Raw genomic sequence first — 15,785 nt, 5'->3', positions numbered from 1 at the left:
TAAGTGCTACATGACCAAATTAAATACATTAAATTTTCACAAATAATTTCTAACTCTTATAGCAATTTCATTCCTCCCGTTCACTAAGTCCGGTGCTGATCGTCTTGGTAACTAGAAAAATAAATGTAAGGGTGAGTACTCTACACTATCACACACACATATACAAGCATAGAATCTCACCTTGCAGTACACATTTCACAATACGATGAAATTACATTAAATAAGCATCAATTCACACACACACATAGGTGTGCTTACTGCACCATCAATCATTTCACCCAAATACGTGCGCTCACAGTATGTTAGTCACGCTCACTATGGTACTGTGATCACAGTTTTTCTGATGCCCTCAACCTCAGGGACTTACTCAATTCACACTATAGATGATCGTCGGATAGCTCCCACCCCATGGATACAACATATGCGGTACTGAGTCCCCTAAGCAAAGGTGTTAGTCAGAAGCTGAGTCAAGAGGAGAGTGTGTGGTCTGTGGTGCACCTACGCTCACTGTTGATGTCACCACCACACTCTCTTTCCCAAAGTATTTCTAACGCTCCCATTTTTCGCACTCTTAGTGTATCACTGAACCATTCATAGTTTTTCAACCACAATCACACTCAGCATGTCATTCACATATATTTCACTCATTTCATAATATCCAATATCAATCAACAGCATGTCTGAACAGTTCAATCATATTCTCAATCACATCACTTTCAAACACACAACATTTCCAACATAATTCTGATTACAATCAAACCATTCTCAACACACGCATTATTCAACATCACCACATTGTAGCCAACCACATAATTTCCATAACATTTCCTCATAAATCATGTTCAACACGAAATATACATCAAAACACACATCTTTCTACATTTTATCCTAATCATATCACAACACATAGTCAAATAAACGGATTCAAAGTACAATGAGATAGGGTAGAGTCCCCCTATACCTTAAAATGAAGACCCAACATGAGTTAATAGCAGGAAACGTTCCCTACATGATGCTTCGTCCCTACAAACATCCCAAACACCACCCCAACCTTCAATCTTACTCACAAACGACTTTGTAGGCAATTTAATCGGGGAAATAGGGTTGAGAATCGAGAGGATCGAAAGAGAAATGAAAGAAAGGGTAGGAAATGCAGTTCCTTACCCCTTAAATACCCTTCTGGTCACGACACTCTCGCTACAGCGAGGAAACCTCACTGCAGCAACACCTCCTCTTGCTATAGTAAAAATCTCAGAAGAAACTGCACTTTGGTTTCTGCAGAATCTTGCTACAACGAGACCTTCTCGCTACAGCGAGATTGCAACCCAAAAATGCACCCCTCTCTGTTGCCTTCTCGCTAAACTTATCCTATTTTCAATCCAATTCCAATCATACTCAAGAATTTCAATTCAACCACAAACCAACATATACACTTATACTCACAGACTTATCCATATATAATTCTACACACATATTCACATCATCATCATATAAATCAAATGTAACAACATATAGCAATCCATATATATTTATATTAATAAACCAATATATATATATATATATATATATATATATAGTTACAAAATCTGGGGTGTTACATAGTTTGGTTAGGCTATCCGCACAATGGTTAGCCTCCCTACTAATATGGCTTAATCTAATAGACTTAATACCACTAATCAAACTCCTAATTTCTTGAATCACCTCATTCAAAAGGTGGGAATGAGATTGAACACTTTGGATGAGCCCAGCAGCCTGTTTACAATCACTTTTGATCCAAACTAATTGATAATGTCTGTTTAGGACCAACTGAACTCCATAATAGATGCTTCATAGCTCAACTTCTATAAGAGAGCAAGGGATGATTTTCTTACTAAAACCAGATAAAAACTGCCCTTTGCTATCACGAACTAAGCTTCCACAAGCAGCTTCACCATTTAATTTAGACACAACTCCATCCACATTAAGCTTCACTTGTCCAAGAGGAGGAGATATCCATTTAACACAATTATGATCATAGACCAATTGCTGTAATTGTCTCAAATTTGCCCTGTAGCAGGAAGATATATGATTAATTTCATATAACATTTTTTGAATAAGGTAGGTAGGTTGGATAGACATGTTTTGAAACACAAAATTATTCCTATTTTTCCAAAGATACCAAACAATAATCCCAAACACAGTATGCCACTCAGAGATCAAGCTATAATTATTTCTGGATAAGTTAAAGGCCAACCAATTTAAGTGCCTTTACTAAAGAAAGGCACCCATTGCTGAGGAAAAATAAAGTGTTTCCAAACAGTTTTCACATAATAACAGTCCCTAAGGACATGCATGATAGTTTTGGGTGCCTTGCCCGCATCTAGGGCAAAAAAGGGAACTAGTCATGTTTCTCTTACACCTTTCTACATTGGCTAAAATTTTCTCATGTTTCGGCCTCCAGAGAAATAAAGATATCGTAAGAGGTTATCCCAACTCCAGATCATTTTAAAAATCTCTTGAATATAAGTAGGAGTAGGATCAAGTTTGTAAAGCAAAAAATAAGCAGACTTAACAGTGAAATTGCCATTACTAGTCTTATTCCAAAAGGCTGAGTCCTGGCATATCCAAATCAGTTTTAGAAACAGGAACACTAGAAAAATCAGATAACTTGAAAAATTGAGAAACTCAATTGTCTGTCCAGAATTTAACAGTCAGTCCATCCCCAAGTTCCAACTTAAACCCTGATTAAAGATAGGCCAAACAAAAACTAAATCCTTCCAAACATGAGAAAACTGGTAACTTTTACTATGGCTAGGATCTTTGCCAACCCTAAATTTATATTTGCTACAAAGGACTTGTCCCTATAAGGAACTGGAAGAAGTAATTAATCTCCACCACAATTTTATAAGATAGGCTTTATTCAGCAACTTGAGATGCCTAAAACCTAGACCACCCTCAAATTTAGGCATGCAAATTTTCTGCCACCTATTAAGTGACACTTTTTACCACCTAAGACACCTCAAATAAATTGTTTGCAAATGCTATTTAATTCATTACAGGCTGAACTAGGAATACTCATAGTTTGCATCACATAAGGGTAATAAACGAAAGATTTGTTGTGAATCCTCATCAAAATATAAATATAAATTAATATAATACTAGGGTACTAACTTAGATCGTCTCCCATGAATCATTGGATGAGTAATCAAATATCAAACATATAGTGTGCATTGTATTCATAAAGCAAGTAAAAATGGAGGTTTTGTGATTTCAAGTTCAATCTACTTAAGCAGAAAATTAAATTATAAAGTTCAATCAATAAAATATAGTAACCCCTAGTTCATTTATGTAGATTATATTCCTATTCCTCTCAAGATTTAATACTTTTTCTCTCTTCCTAGAATTAGGTTAATTTAACAAATAAAAATTAACCTTATGTTTCCATACGAATTAAGTAATTCAATGGACTCTAATCTCTCATCCCAAGATTACGCAACCTTAGAAATAAACCCTGAATTAAGCACTTCAAGTTTAGAATCTCATTAAAATGAATTAGGGTTAATTGAGCAATGTCTCTCTCATTCAACCATTAATTCAATTCAAGAGATTAGGAAGAAGATATTCATAAAAGAAAAGATATTATATTAACATTCAAAAGCCAAGAAATTCAAAAATTCATATGAACTCACTAAGAATTACAAGAAAGTTTAGTCCTCCATGAGGATAGGTCTCACAATTACCAAATGAAAGTAAAGAGAAATCAAGAATATCAATGTAAAAATAAAAGAAAAGTGAAGAAGAAATGGAATTCAAACCCTATGTTGGACCATTGGCTGTCAACCCTCTCTAGAGTGTCCACTATGAAACTAAAGTGGTTACACACAGCACGCATAGTTACTATAAAATGGGAGTAGCTACGCGTAACTCTGCGTCATTTTTAGCCTTCTCTGGAGTGTTCACTGTGTACTCAAAGTGGCTACGTGCAGCGCCTCATCAGACTGGGTCTCTGCAATGTTTACTATGAAACCAAAGTGATCACTTTGGTTTGTCCTCTAGATCTAGTTTACTGTAGTATCCACTATGGAATCCAAAGTGTTCACTTTCAACTCAAATTTTCTCAAAGGCTAGAAATTCATGAAACAATCCTAAAAATTCCTGCACAATTATTCAAATGATTAAAATTGCAAATTATATCTATGTAAATCAATGTAAATTAGTCAAAAATTAAGAAACCTATGATATTTGACCAAAATGATGTTTTTATGTTATTTACACTTCTTAAGTCTACTTTTTCTATCAAGGGACACTAAAAAGACAAGTAAAAATCCAATAAATGTGGATTCATCACAACCCCAAACTTAAACTTTTGCTTGTCCTCAAACAAATCAACACTCATGAAAATTGCATGTAAAGGGTTGGATTTATCCCAAAAAAAAAAATTCTCAAAAATTTCATTCCAAAATTGGACTCTAATTGACACTTCTAATATTTTCAGAGTCATGAATTCATTCAATAAAGAAATCACACTCATATCAGATATTCTCATGCAAAGTCCCACTAAACTGAAACAAGAATCTAGCAAGGTTTCATACTATCCACACAATGCAAGAAAATTATCTAACTCACATGATGGTGTTTCACTCTTCACTCATTAGTGTTTCAGGCTAAGTGTTTTCCCTCAATTCATGCATTTTACCTCACCCTACCATATGCTTGCCCATATTCTCAATCTCCTTTGCCTAGATACAATGAACGACCTATCATAAGAACTTTGTTGGTCACAAATGGGGTTAGGTTAGATTCAATTTTAATCAAGGAGGGACAAAAACTCAAGTGGGTATTTCAAGAAAAGGGAATTCTTTTGAGTGAGTGAATACAACAACTTAGAGTGGAATGTATTAAATGATGCAACAAATGAGATTCAAGCATTCTTTCACCATATTTTTCATTATTTTGCCTTATGTGAAAATTCTTTTTCTATAAAAAATAACTTGTTGTATGTTTCCTTCTTTTTTTTTTGTTCATCATCATTTTTCTATAGACTTTGACAATTATTCTCTTCTTCAAATTCAAGCATTTTTTTTTTACATGTAATATTGACATGTATGATGCTCACCACCCCAAACTTAAGATATTGCTTGTCTTCAAGCAACTACAATGGTAATCAGCACCCCAAGGAATGGTAATAAGCAATGTTCTTCTCATTCAACCATTAATTCAATTCAAGAGATTAGGAAGAAGATATTCATGAAAGAAAAGAGATTATATTAACATTCAAAAGCCAAGGAATTCAAGAATCCATATAAAATCACTAAGAATTACAAGAAAGTTTAACCCTTCATGAGGATGAATCTCACAATTACCAAAGTAAAGAGAAATCAATAACATCAATGTAAAGATCAAAGAAAAGTGAAGAAGAAATAGAATTCAAACCTAGGTTGGACCCTTGGCTGTCACCCAAGGCCAACCTAGGCTCTCCAAGTGTCCTAAAAATGGTAAAAATATAAAAGTGTAAAAAACTCTCCAACCCTAATTTCCAAGAATCTATTTATAGTGAAGTGGTCGTCACCAATAGTAGCTACTATGAAAGTCATAGTAGCTATGCGCAGCATCCCATCCTGTTAGCCCTCTTTGAAGTGTCCACTATGAAACCAAAGTGGTTACGCGCAACGCGCATAGCTACTATGAAATGAGAGTAGCTATGCGTAAGTCTGCATCATTTTTAGCCTTCTCTGGAGTGACCACTATGAACTCAAAGTGACTACGCGTAATACCTCATCAGACTGGGGTCTCTGTAGTGTTTACTATGAAACCAAAGTGATCATTTTGGTCTGTCCTCTAGATCTAGTTTAGTATAGTGTCCACAATGGAATTCAAAGTGGTCACTTTCAACTCAAATTTTCTCAAAGGCTAAAACTCCATAAAACAAGCTTAGAAATTCCTGCATAATTATTCAAATGATCAAAATTACAAATTATATATATGTAAATTAATGTAAATTAGCCAAAAATTAAGAAACCTATGATATTTGACCAAAATGATATTTTTATGTTATTTAAACTTCCTAAGTCTACTTTTTCTATCAAGGGACACTAAAAAGACAAGTAAAAATCCAATAAAATGTGAATTCATCAAAGGGGGAATGCTTAATAAGTTGGATTGGGCCAGAAGACTTGCCTAGCTAAAGAAAGGGAGTTCATTTTCCATAAATTCAGTTTCTTCTTAATCCTATCTATAAGAAAAGTGAATTGATTTTTAGCAAGTTTGTGATGGGTAATAAGAATACCTAGATATATGCCCAGATGATCAGAAGGACTTATACCTAAAATTTCACTAATCCCTTGAATAATACCAGAATTAGTATTTCTAGAGAAGATCAAAGAAGATTTGTTGGAATTAACTTTCAGCCCTGAAACTACACAAAAGGACTCATGGGTATTTTTAATAGTTACTACTTGTTGTAAATTGGCTTCAGCAACAAGAATTATGTAATTGGCAAAAAAATAAATGAGATATGCTAGGACCATGATTACAGAAAGAAAAAGGAGTCCAAGTCTTATTCAGAACCTTTTCGTTAATCAAATAAGCCACCCTCTCAATGCAAAAGACGAAGAGATAAGGAGATAGAGGATCCCCTTGGCGGATGCCTTTAGAAGGACTAAAAGATTCACTCACACTACTATTCTTATGTGAAATTCCCCAGCTAGAATTCAGGAACGGATCTATCTAGAGTTAGAAACGCGCAAAAATGCAAAAAAAAACACGTTTTGTTATCACGAAGCTATAACTCAAGCAATATAATTTCAAATTGAATGAGACCAAAATGAGGAGAAAACTCACATTTTAAATCGTAATTTGGGCTCAAAAATCACTGAAAAAGCTTTCGTATAACATGAGATATGATCAGGAGTTATTCTGCACAAAATTTGGGGTTTTGTTTTTTCAAAAGTAAGATTTGATTCAATCACAATTTAGGGAAACAAAAATTGAAAAGTGAAAAATGGAAAAGGAAATTTGAGATAGGGTAAGCGCCACAATCAAAGATTGCTAAGGCAATAATAATCATCATAAGAATCACAAATTCTTGATAAGATTGAAAATGGTTCAATCAAGAATCTAAGAGAGAAAACTCTCACACAAGCACAATGCTCTTTCTGAAAAAATACGTGTCTATCTTCTCATTATGATCTCCAAAGTTTAATACAAATTTAATTTGAGTTTGTCTCATTTGGAATCAAATAAAAGAAAAATACAAATCCTTTAGTACAAGCAAAACTAAGTTGTCTTAGTGGTTAAGGAGCAAACTTAACCTTGTGTGCTTGAGTTCAAAACCAGCTAGCATCACTTTTTATTTTGATCTCAAAATAAAATACAAAAATATAATAAAAAATATATTCCTAATAACTTAAAATTGTAACTAAGTCTTCAAAAATTTAGATTGACAATTAGGCTCTTTTCCTTTAATTGTTTATGCAATGCAAATGTGTTGGGCTTTCCAGGCTTGGGACTTGATGTCCTCATCATGTTCCAGTGTAAAAACATAGAAGGGGAAGAAATGCAGTGATGAATAAGGGACACCAACTTATCATTAATACCAAGTTTAAAAAGTATCAATAATAAATTTTCATCTCAGCTTATTATAGGCTTTTTCTAAATCCAATTTAATAACTCTTTTTTTGTTTTTAGCCTATGCATTGAATGAACTAGCTCTTGTAAAATGAGGGAGTTATCCACTCCCTCCCTTCCAGGAATGAAACTAGATTGATTAGGGGAGATGACATGATTCAAAATGCCTCTAATTTTGTTAGCAATTATCGTAGTAATAATTTTGTAACTAATATTACAAAGGGATATAAGTCTAAAGTGCTTTATATGCTCAGGATGGTCAGATTTAAGGATTAGGGTAATCTCTATTTCATTCACAGCAGCAATTCTAGAAGGATTATTAAAAATATCAAGAACAAAATTCAGAATAAAAGGAGCCAAAAAGAGCCACTAATTTTTTAAAAAGATGGCATAGAGCCCATTAGAGCCAGAGAATTTACGATTGGCGATACTAGAGAGAGAAGTTTTGACTTCATTTAGAAGAATATTAGCTTCAAGGGCATCCCTATTAGTATCCCGTAGAGGGGGAAAGGATACTTGGCAGGTCAGAGCACAATTATTAGGGTCAGGGTCATGATAAATGTTTTTAAAATAACTAAGAATCATGGACTTAAGTTTGGCAGGGTCATAGACCCAATTACCCTGATCATCCCTCAAAGTTTTAATTAACTTCCTATGCCTATGTTTGGTAGCAGCTTTCTGGAAGAAGCTGGTGTTCCTATCACCTAACTGAGCCCAAGTACTTCTATAATGGTGGAGCCAGAAGACTTCTTCCTATTCAAGGATAAGTTGGTACTCATTCCAAAGGGTTTTAAGTATATTACTGAGAAAATGATTTTGACCTTGAGCTAACTTGTTATGAATTCATTCAATTCTCCTAAATAAGCGCTTTTTCTTATTAAAAATATGACCAAAGGTTTCCTGATTCCAGGATGAGATATTAATCTTAAATCAATTAATGTTTTCCATCCAAGGTCCAGGAGTTCCTAACTTGATTATAGAAATCAAAGTGAGAGAGCGAGGGAGCAAGAAAATTGAAAGACTTGTTATTTTTTGGGAGGATATCCTTACTTCTAATCTTGAGACAAATACCTACATGATCAAATTTAGGGATAGGAATATGGATTACAGAACTATGATGAAAGATTGAATTCCAGGACTTATTAGCAACAACTCTATCAATTCTCTCTTTTAAATTTCCTTTACTCCAAAGTGTAGGGATTACCTTTGAAACCTAAGTCATACAAACCATGTTTATTTAGACAATCTGCAAATTTCCTAGAAAGAGGGAGGTTGGAAGGTCTACCCCCCACCTTTTTAGAGGCATACAATGTTGAATTAAAATCCACAGTCACAATCCATGGCTTAGTTATAGAGAAACTAAACTCGATGAGCTCATTCCAGCACTTTGAACGCAAATTTTCTTAAGGGCTAGTATATATGGAAGAGAGGATCCAATCCTTCTGACCAAAATTAGAAACTCTTAAATGAACAATATACTTAGATGTAGAGAGGAGGGAAATCTTAACGCTATTAGTATTCCAGAAGCACAATATTCTCCTGGAATATCCAGTGGCATCCACTTTAACAAAGCCATCAAAATTAATTCTTTTCTTGATCCTATCAGCTTTACCTAAGCTTACTCGAGGTTCAAATAAGGCAATAAACTCTAAATTATATATAGCAATAAGATCATTAATCATCCTAGGAAAGGATTTACTATCTGCCCCCTACAATTTCAAAAAAGACAGTTTATTTAAACCAAGGATGATTTAGATTGCATTTATAGGATGCTTATACCGGACTAGGCTAGATTTTAGCTGTTGGGGTCCATTAGGAATGACACTAGTGTGTAATTGAGGGCGACTACTCTTATCAAATTTCATATGAGGACCTAAGTCAAGGAGTCTATCTGAAGTGTCACATTCCTTGTTATTTGGGTGAAGCCAATCTTTCCCATAGTTTAGGCCTAGTAGATTCCAAATGGAAATCCCTTTAGAGGCATTTTGGTTAATGTCGTGTTAAAATTTTCTCATTAAGAAAAAAGTATCTTCCGTATTTAAATCAATTATATGATTAAAAACATTTGATCCCTCATCCTGGGAGTAAGACTCCTTCTCCCCAGCTGGTTTATCATTTTTGGGTTTAATTCTAGTCTTATGAGATTTCCTTGGGGTAGCTTCCAATTTAGGCTCCCCATTGGTCCTATTGGAAGGCTTAAGCTTGATGGGAGCATACTGCCTCATTTATCAATAACTACATGTTCATGTTGATTGGACTCAGTAAAGTTTTCAAAGGAGCTATCTTGATCTTGTTCAAAATTAGAACTCCCCATAATATCAAACCTAGATCCAGATTGATGTACTTGGTTCTTATCATAAGTTTTAGGGGTACCTAGGGATCTATATTGGTTAAGGTCTAAAATTAGTAAGGAATCATTTTTACCCCAAATGTTATTCAATTTTTGACTTAGGAATACAAATCTAATAGATTTCCCTAAGAGTTTTACAATAAGAGTACATTTCCAGAGCGAGCACCAGATCTCATAGTCCTCTAAAGGGATTTTGATTTCGGGACAAAGATTAGGGTTATTTTCAATCAGATCATCAGATTCATCATTATCAAAAAGCATATCCGAATCATCCAAAACAGACTTCACAATTTCACTATCATCAAGAATCATATCTAAATCTTTACAAGATAGAACTTTATCCTTATACGAGAGAGAAACATTAGGATCAAGGTTTAATGACACCTAATTAGTCGATATTTCAACGCCATCATCTTTGTGCATGTGCACTTCTGGTTTGTCTTAATGAGAGGAGATGTCCAGTTTTACCTTTTTCTTGCTATGGATGATCAAATCTACTTCCCCTAGGGAACGCTTCTTCGCTTTCAATTCCTCCATTGAAAGGGGTTTCGAGGAGGAAACCCGCTAATAAGGCCCCTAATGGTCACCAAGCCCTCATTAGGAGCAAAAAGCCTTCGTAGCTCGAGGTTAAAGAAACCCTAGCAGATAGCTAGGATACACCTTTATTAGGAATAAGAAAAGAGAGTTTCTCTTTTTTGGAGACGGCAACTCATGTGTTTTTATTTATAATATATACATTGATTAATAATAAATTTAGTATTTTAATTTTGCATTGATATTGTATCAAATTTAATACTAAACTAATAAAAACCTTAGTATTTTACTTTTATAATCATTTTATATTTTTTATAACTATAGAATTGTTTAAATTGTATTTTTATAGAAAATCATTATTTCACATATGATCAGCATTGATATTTTATACAAAGGTTTTTTTTTATACGTATATAGTATGGATTTATTATATAATTTATATCACAAATTTATTGAATATTTTAACTTAGTAAAAGATCAAACATATAATAGTAATGCATTATTTACAAAACCTTTTTCAATTTGACAAAATTTAAATAGTAAGTATTGCAAGAGAAAAGGGAGGGAGAATAAGAAAATGAATAAAAGGGATAAAGTGCTTTGTTAAAGATAATCACTATCTTATAATAAATACATTGTGTATGTGCATATATCAATATGCATTAATATACTGGTTTATATTATTATTAGTCAACATATATAAAGATATCAAATTAATTAAATAAGTAAAGCATTTTTCAATAATTACCATAAAATTAATTTAGTAATATCACATATGCTCATTTTTAAATAAATTTGCTAATTCCGGAATAAAATGATCAAACACACTAGTATAGCCTCTTACGAATTCTAAAATTAAATACATCTCTTTAGAATTAAGTTTGATGCACCGTCAATGGAAAAGTTTTTTTAATTCTTAATTAATTATTATAAATTTCAATTTTTATCATTTATAAAAAAATATTTTGATAAATTTGTTATTTTCTGTCACTTTTAATATCATTTTACATTTTGAATTATTTCACTGTTTATTTTATTTATTTTTAGTTTTAAATAAAACATTTACTATTTAAAACTAATAAAATTCAAAATTAACTTTATTTCAAAACATGTATTTATTTATAAAGTGAAAAAATTATAAACAAGTGGGTCAAATATTTTAAATTTAATAAAATAATTTATTATTTTTAACTATCATTAAAAATATTATATTTTTTTTATTAATATTTAACTTATCAACGACTTTTATGAAACCATATATTAGCCGCCAATGGTAGCATAAATGATGGGAGCCACTTGAAAGTGGAAATGACCAAAAACAAAAACATAAAAAAGTAAACGCGGTTCTTCAGTTCCTGTATTGTTTGCAGGCAAATCTTTGTTTGAATCTTAATTATGCGTTCGATTTTATTATCTTTGTTTTTCTAAGCAGAAACGTGTTTTCTGAAGCGTGCGAGAGCGCACATGCATCAATTCCGATTCTGGTTGTGGATTGTTTTCACTTTGCAACCATACAAATTTATGTCGTTTTCTTGTTTCTTGACACTCAGATTCTCTCCCTGCTCTTCCATTATGTTGGTCGGGTCAACGTTAAACTTTTGTTCCATTTTCGTTCTGTTTTTCTCTTTGTTGAACTCTTGCTAAGGCTGCTACGAAGTTTCCATTTTTGTTGGGATTCACGAGTTGGGTGTGATTTTGAGGCAAATGGGTCAAATGGGTTTCTTTCAAATTTCTATATTTTCTTGAATTTTCGATTGATTTTATTATTTGTTTTTCTTCTTGGGTCTGTTTCACCAAACGGACCACGGAGAGTATTTGAAAGAGGGTTGTTGTTGATGGATATTAAGTCAACCAAAGATGCTAATGGCTGCATTAACAAACCTGTGGCTGTGGCTTCTTTAGATGGTAGAAAGGTGGAAGATCTTGCCAATAGAGATGATGATAGTGATTCCAACTCTTTGTTGCCACCCCAAAGAGGAGCAATGTCACGGAAGACTGATAAGATATGTAGGAAGGTGCAGTGGAACGATAAGATTGGAAACAAGCTTGTTGAGGTGTTGGAATACGAGCCAAGGTAACTTGTCTAGTACTCACTTTTGCTCAGCTACATTACAGTTACGTAATTATATTTACAAAATTTTAAAGGATCTTTTGTTAAACTTGTTTCATGAGATAATATAATTCTGCGTATGGAATCTTTGATAAATAAGCTACACTTTTGCAATAAGTTGATGAAGTCTGCAGAAATTTTCTTGTCTGTCATATTCGTGTTATCTCTCAAGTCCGAAGTAAGATTCTCAGGCAAGAGAGTTTAGTTCTGGTTAAAGTGCGCATATGTGCTTTCTAATGATCATCTGTCATTTCTAAGTACCAAAATGTTTCTGAAGATTAAAATTTAAGTGTGGTTAAGACTTTATGAAGGCTTGTAAAATAACAGAAAGGACTTTTGCCTCCATAAGTTGGATATTACCAAAGAAGATTTGTAAACTTGTTCTAAGTTCTTGGTTAAGTACATATATTATATGACATTGATGAAGACTCATTGGCCAACTCAAGAATTCGTGCTTCCATCTCCATGTCCTCTATTATTATAACGGGGTGACATCATTTGTGCATGCATTAACATGGCTAATTGGGTAGCATGCTCTTAATGAATCCTTTTTCAGATTTATTGTATGTTAGGCTTCCTACTGTCCTTGTAAGTCCCCTGCTAATATTTCGTCCAATTCTCTGACTATAATACTCTCCTTCATGGATTCATCATTTACATTTTCTTTCCCTGTGTTGTATCACTTTCACATTCCTGGACTAATCATGAAATGGCATGGGAAAATATGTCATAGAAGCCATCTGACTCATTGACCAGTGAACAACTTTTGAGATTGAATTGCACTCATTCCTCTGTTCTTTTTTCTTCATTTACGTAAATCTGTAAGTAGATGTGTAGTTAATTCAGGGATAAAATTGATAGGGGCAGTTCCCAAGTGTGCTGTTAGCGAAAAATAAAGAAAGGAAGAAAAAAATAAGCAAAGTTTTCCTACTTGAGATATAGATATAAGTTCAACTTCTGCCGAATAATTTCTATGTAGCAAAACAAAATTAAATACAATAATCAATCCTAGATATGTTATACATCCATAGTTATCTCACATTTGGTCTCCCAACTGTGCAGTGATGTTAGCGACTCAGAGGATGAGGATTCTTGTATCTGTTCAATAATGTAGATACCATCTTGTTATGTTGTCTCAAACTTCTTGCTGGACTATCCCAGGGAGCATCCTTGGGGCCTGTGAAACCTGAATTTGAAGTAGATATGATGATTGGGGACCAACCCTCCAATAACCAAGATAAGCAGCTCCTTGTGTTTGCCAGATGTTCAGATCCAGTTCATCTTGCTGGATTTTTTGTCATGATTTCTTAGATGTACTTTTGTGAATTCTCTCTATTCAGATCAAAATATACACATTGCTGATAGCAGCACAGCTTCCATGTATGTTAACTAAATAAGCATCATGCTTAGTCACGTGTACTGTTTCTCTAAGAATTATGCACTCAATTGCTTTAATGATGTTTTGAATTAAAGGGGATACATCTGCCTTTTTTTCTTTATTTTCCCAATTACTCATTATGTGGAATAAATTTTTGTGATTGAAGTAGTTATTCCAAAGTGATTTGCTGAAAGGGTTCTTTCATTCTGTTTGTGGCATTGCTGCAGAATTGGTATGTATGCATGCAGTTTGTATTCAGTTCCACGCTTTATATATCAACCTATGTTGCATAGACCGTCCACATGATAACCTCTCTTAATTCAAATATTACTTTACTTAATGTCTTTAAAAAGACAAGGTACCATATTGTGAGCATGAAAATTGAGAACACCTCAAATTGTATAGCTGCTGCAACATGAAAAGATAAAAGAGACAAATACACTCTCTCTCCATTGATCACAACATAACCACCATTCACAAAACAATACACAAAACATGATAAGAATTAGACACACAAATACAATGAAATCAACCCAACTGGCATATACTGATTTGCTAAATCAATAATCAACAGAAGAATCAAAATTTGATGTCTGCTCCTTGAAAATTAGTATTATATTGTCCTTTCCTGTGTAATTCATCACCAATTAAAAATGCTTGTTTTTCTTTTTCTTCAACGACGTGGCCACTTCATTGACAATGAATTGTGGTCGTGGAGACACTATAACTTGGAGAAACCAACCAGTTTGAAAGACTAGCGTCAACTGCCATTTCTGGCAATAGGGGCTTGGACTGAAGGGCATTTGATTCTAAGCTGCAAGGTGAGAAATGCATGCTTGTATTTTGCTCTGATGGAACATTCTCCTTCCTCCTGTGCTTGTTTGATATAACTTTTGCTTTGATTGCTTTCCACTGTGTGAGGTTCTCTACAGGGCTCAGAACAGAATGCATGTCTAAGCCTCTGTCTCGTCCACTTAAATTGGATTTCACCTCAGCATCATTTGGAGCAAGTGGCTTCTGATTCTTTATCCTATCTTCTGCCACAGAAGGAAAGCATGATTCTGTCAACACTCTCTGTTTAGTGTTTTCATCATATACCTTATCCTCATCATTCTCTAAACTTTCATCACTATCCCAATCATACCCATCATCAAATTCATTGTCATCATCATAGCCATCCATGTCAGATTCCTCATATGCTATTTCATCCTCCTCATCATAGCCATCTTTGCAGTTATAGTATCTGTGATTTAAAGGGTATCTCATTGTCAAGGCTGCAGATCCTTCTGCGTCTGCAGTGTTGTCCATATTTTCTTCTTCCTCATATTTCAATACTTGATAAGCAGTGGGGTTTGGCTCATATACCTCTACATTCAAATTAAAAGTAACCTTCTTCTTCTTCTTGCTTTTGACACCATTCTGCTCCTTAGGTTCATCTCTGCCTCTAACAATTAAAATAAACAAATTACCTATCATACACGCGCTTGAAACATTAAGGAAAACAAAGGGTAATAAATACAAACCTGAAATCAGAATAGGGGATAATGGACTTTTCTGTTATGGCAAGAATTTCATAATTTCCATATTTCTGCAAGATATTACAACTCTTTTTAAAATTTTAACTGATGAGTATAATCCAACTGACACATGAACATGTTTTTATAACCCCTTAAACAGTACATATTAAGAACAAAAAAGAATGGAAGATCCATGACTGTGCTTACTTGGTGTCCAGCTAGGACTTTGTAGAGAGTCTTTCTACGCTTTCTTTTGTTGGATAAACCAAAACATGCCATAAAACAACCCAT

At 33.7% G+C, this 15,785-nt stretch overlaps 2 protein-coding genes across 2 annotated transcripts; one reads left to right on the top strand and one right to left on the bottom strand.

Annotated features, from left to right (window-relative positions):
* The first annotated feature begins 11,782 nt into the window (after positions 1-11,782).
* Positions 11,783-14,147, top strand: LOC113873030. The gene is made up of 2 exons (XM_027510981.1): positions 11,783-12,563; positions 13,662-14,147. Exons 1-2 carry the CDS (start codon positions 12,325-12,327, stop codon positions 13,711-13,713), a joined length of 291 nt encoding a protein of 96 aa, XP_027366782.1. The 5' UTR covers positions 11,783-12,324; the 3' UTR covers positions 13,714-14,147.
* Positions 14,148-14,667: 520 nt separating this feature from the next.
* LOC113871718 lies at positions 14,668-15,785 on the bottom strand. The gene is made up of 3 exons (XM_027508816.1): positions 15,702-15,785; positions 15,501-15,565; positions 14,668-15,421 (listed from the first exon to the last, which is right to left on the bottom strand). The coding sequence occupies exons 1-3, from the start codon at positions 15,783-15,785 to the stop codon at positions 14,668-14,670; spliced, it is 903 nt and encodes a 300-aa protein (XP_027364617.1).

This window comes from Abrus precatorius, unplaced genomic scaffold (genome assembly GCF_003935025.1).
Source record: "Abrus precatorius isolate BTA unplaced genomic scaffold, Abrus_2018 Scaffold7, whole genome shotgun sequence".
In the NCBI taxonomy this organism is placed as follows: Eukaryota; Viridiplantae; Streptophyta; class Magnoliopsida; order Fabales; family Fabaceae; genus Abrus; species Abrus precatorius.
Note: the sequence above shows the minus strand (reverse complement) of the source record. Positions and strands in the feature narration are given on the sequence as shown.

Excerpts from the sequence above, each read along its gene's own strand:
- LOC113873030 (XM_027510981.1), top strand. The coding sequence starts at position 12,325 with ATGGATATTAAGTCAACCAAAGATGCTAATGGCTGCATTAACAAACCT. Across the intron at positions 12,564-13,661 it reads GTGTTGGAATACGAGCCAAG|TGATGTTAGCGACTCAGAGG; the intron begins GTAACTTGTCTA and ends CCAACTGTGCAG.
- LOC113871718 (XM_027508816.1), bottom strand. The coding sequence starts at position 15,785 with ATGGGTTGTTTTATGGCATGTTTTGGTTTATCCAACAAAAGAAAGCGT. Across the intron at positions 15,566-15,701 it reads AAGTCCTAGCTGGACACCAA|AAATATGGAAATTATGAAAT; the intron begins GTAAGCACAGTC and ends AATATCTTGCAG. Across the intron at positions 15,422-15,500 it reads ATCCCCTATTCTGATTTCAG|AGGCAGAGATGAACCTAAGG; the intron begins GTTTGTATTTAT and ends TTTAATTGTTAG.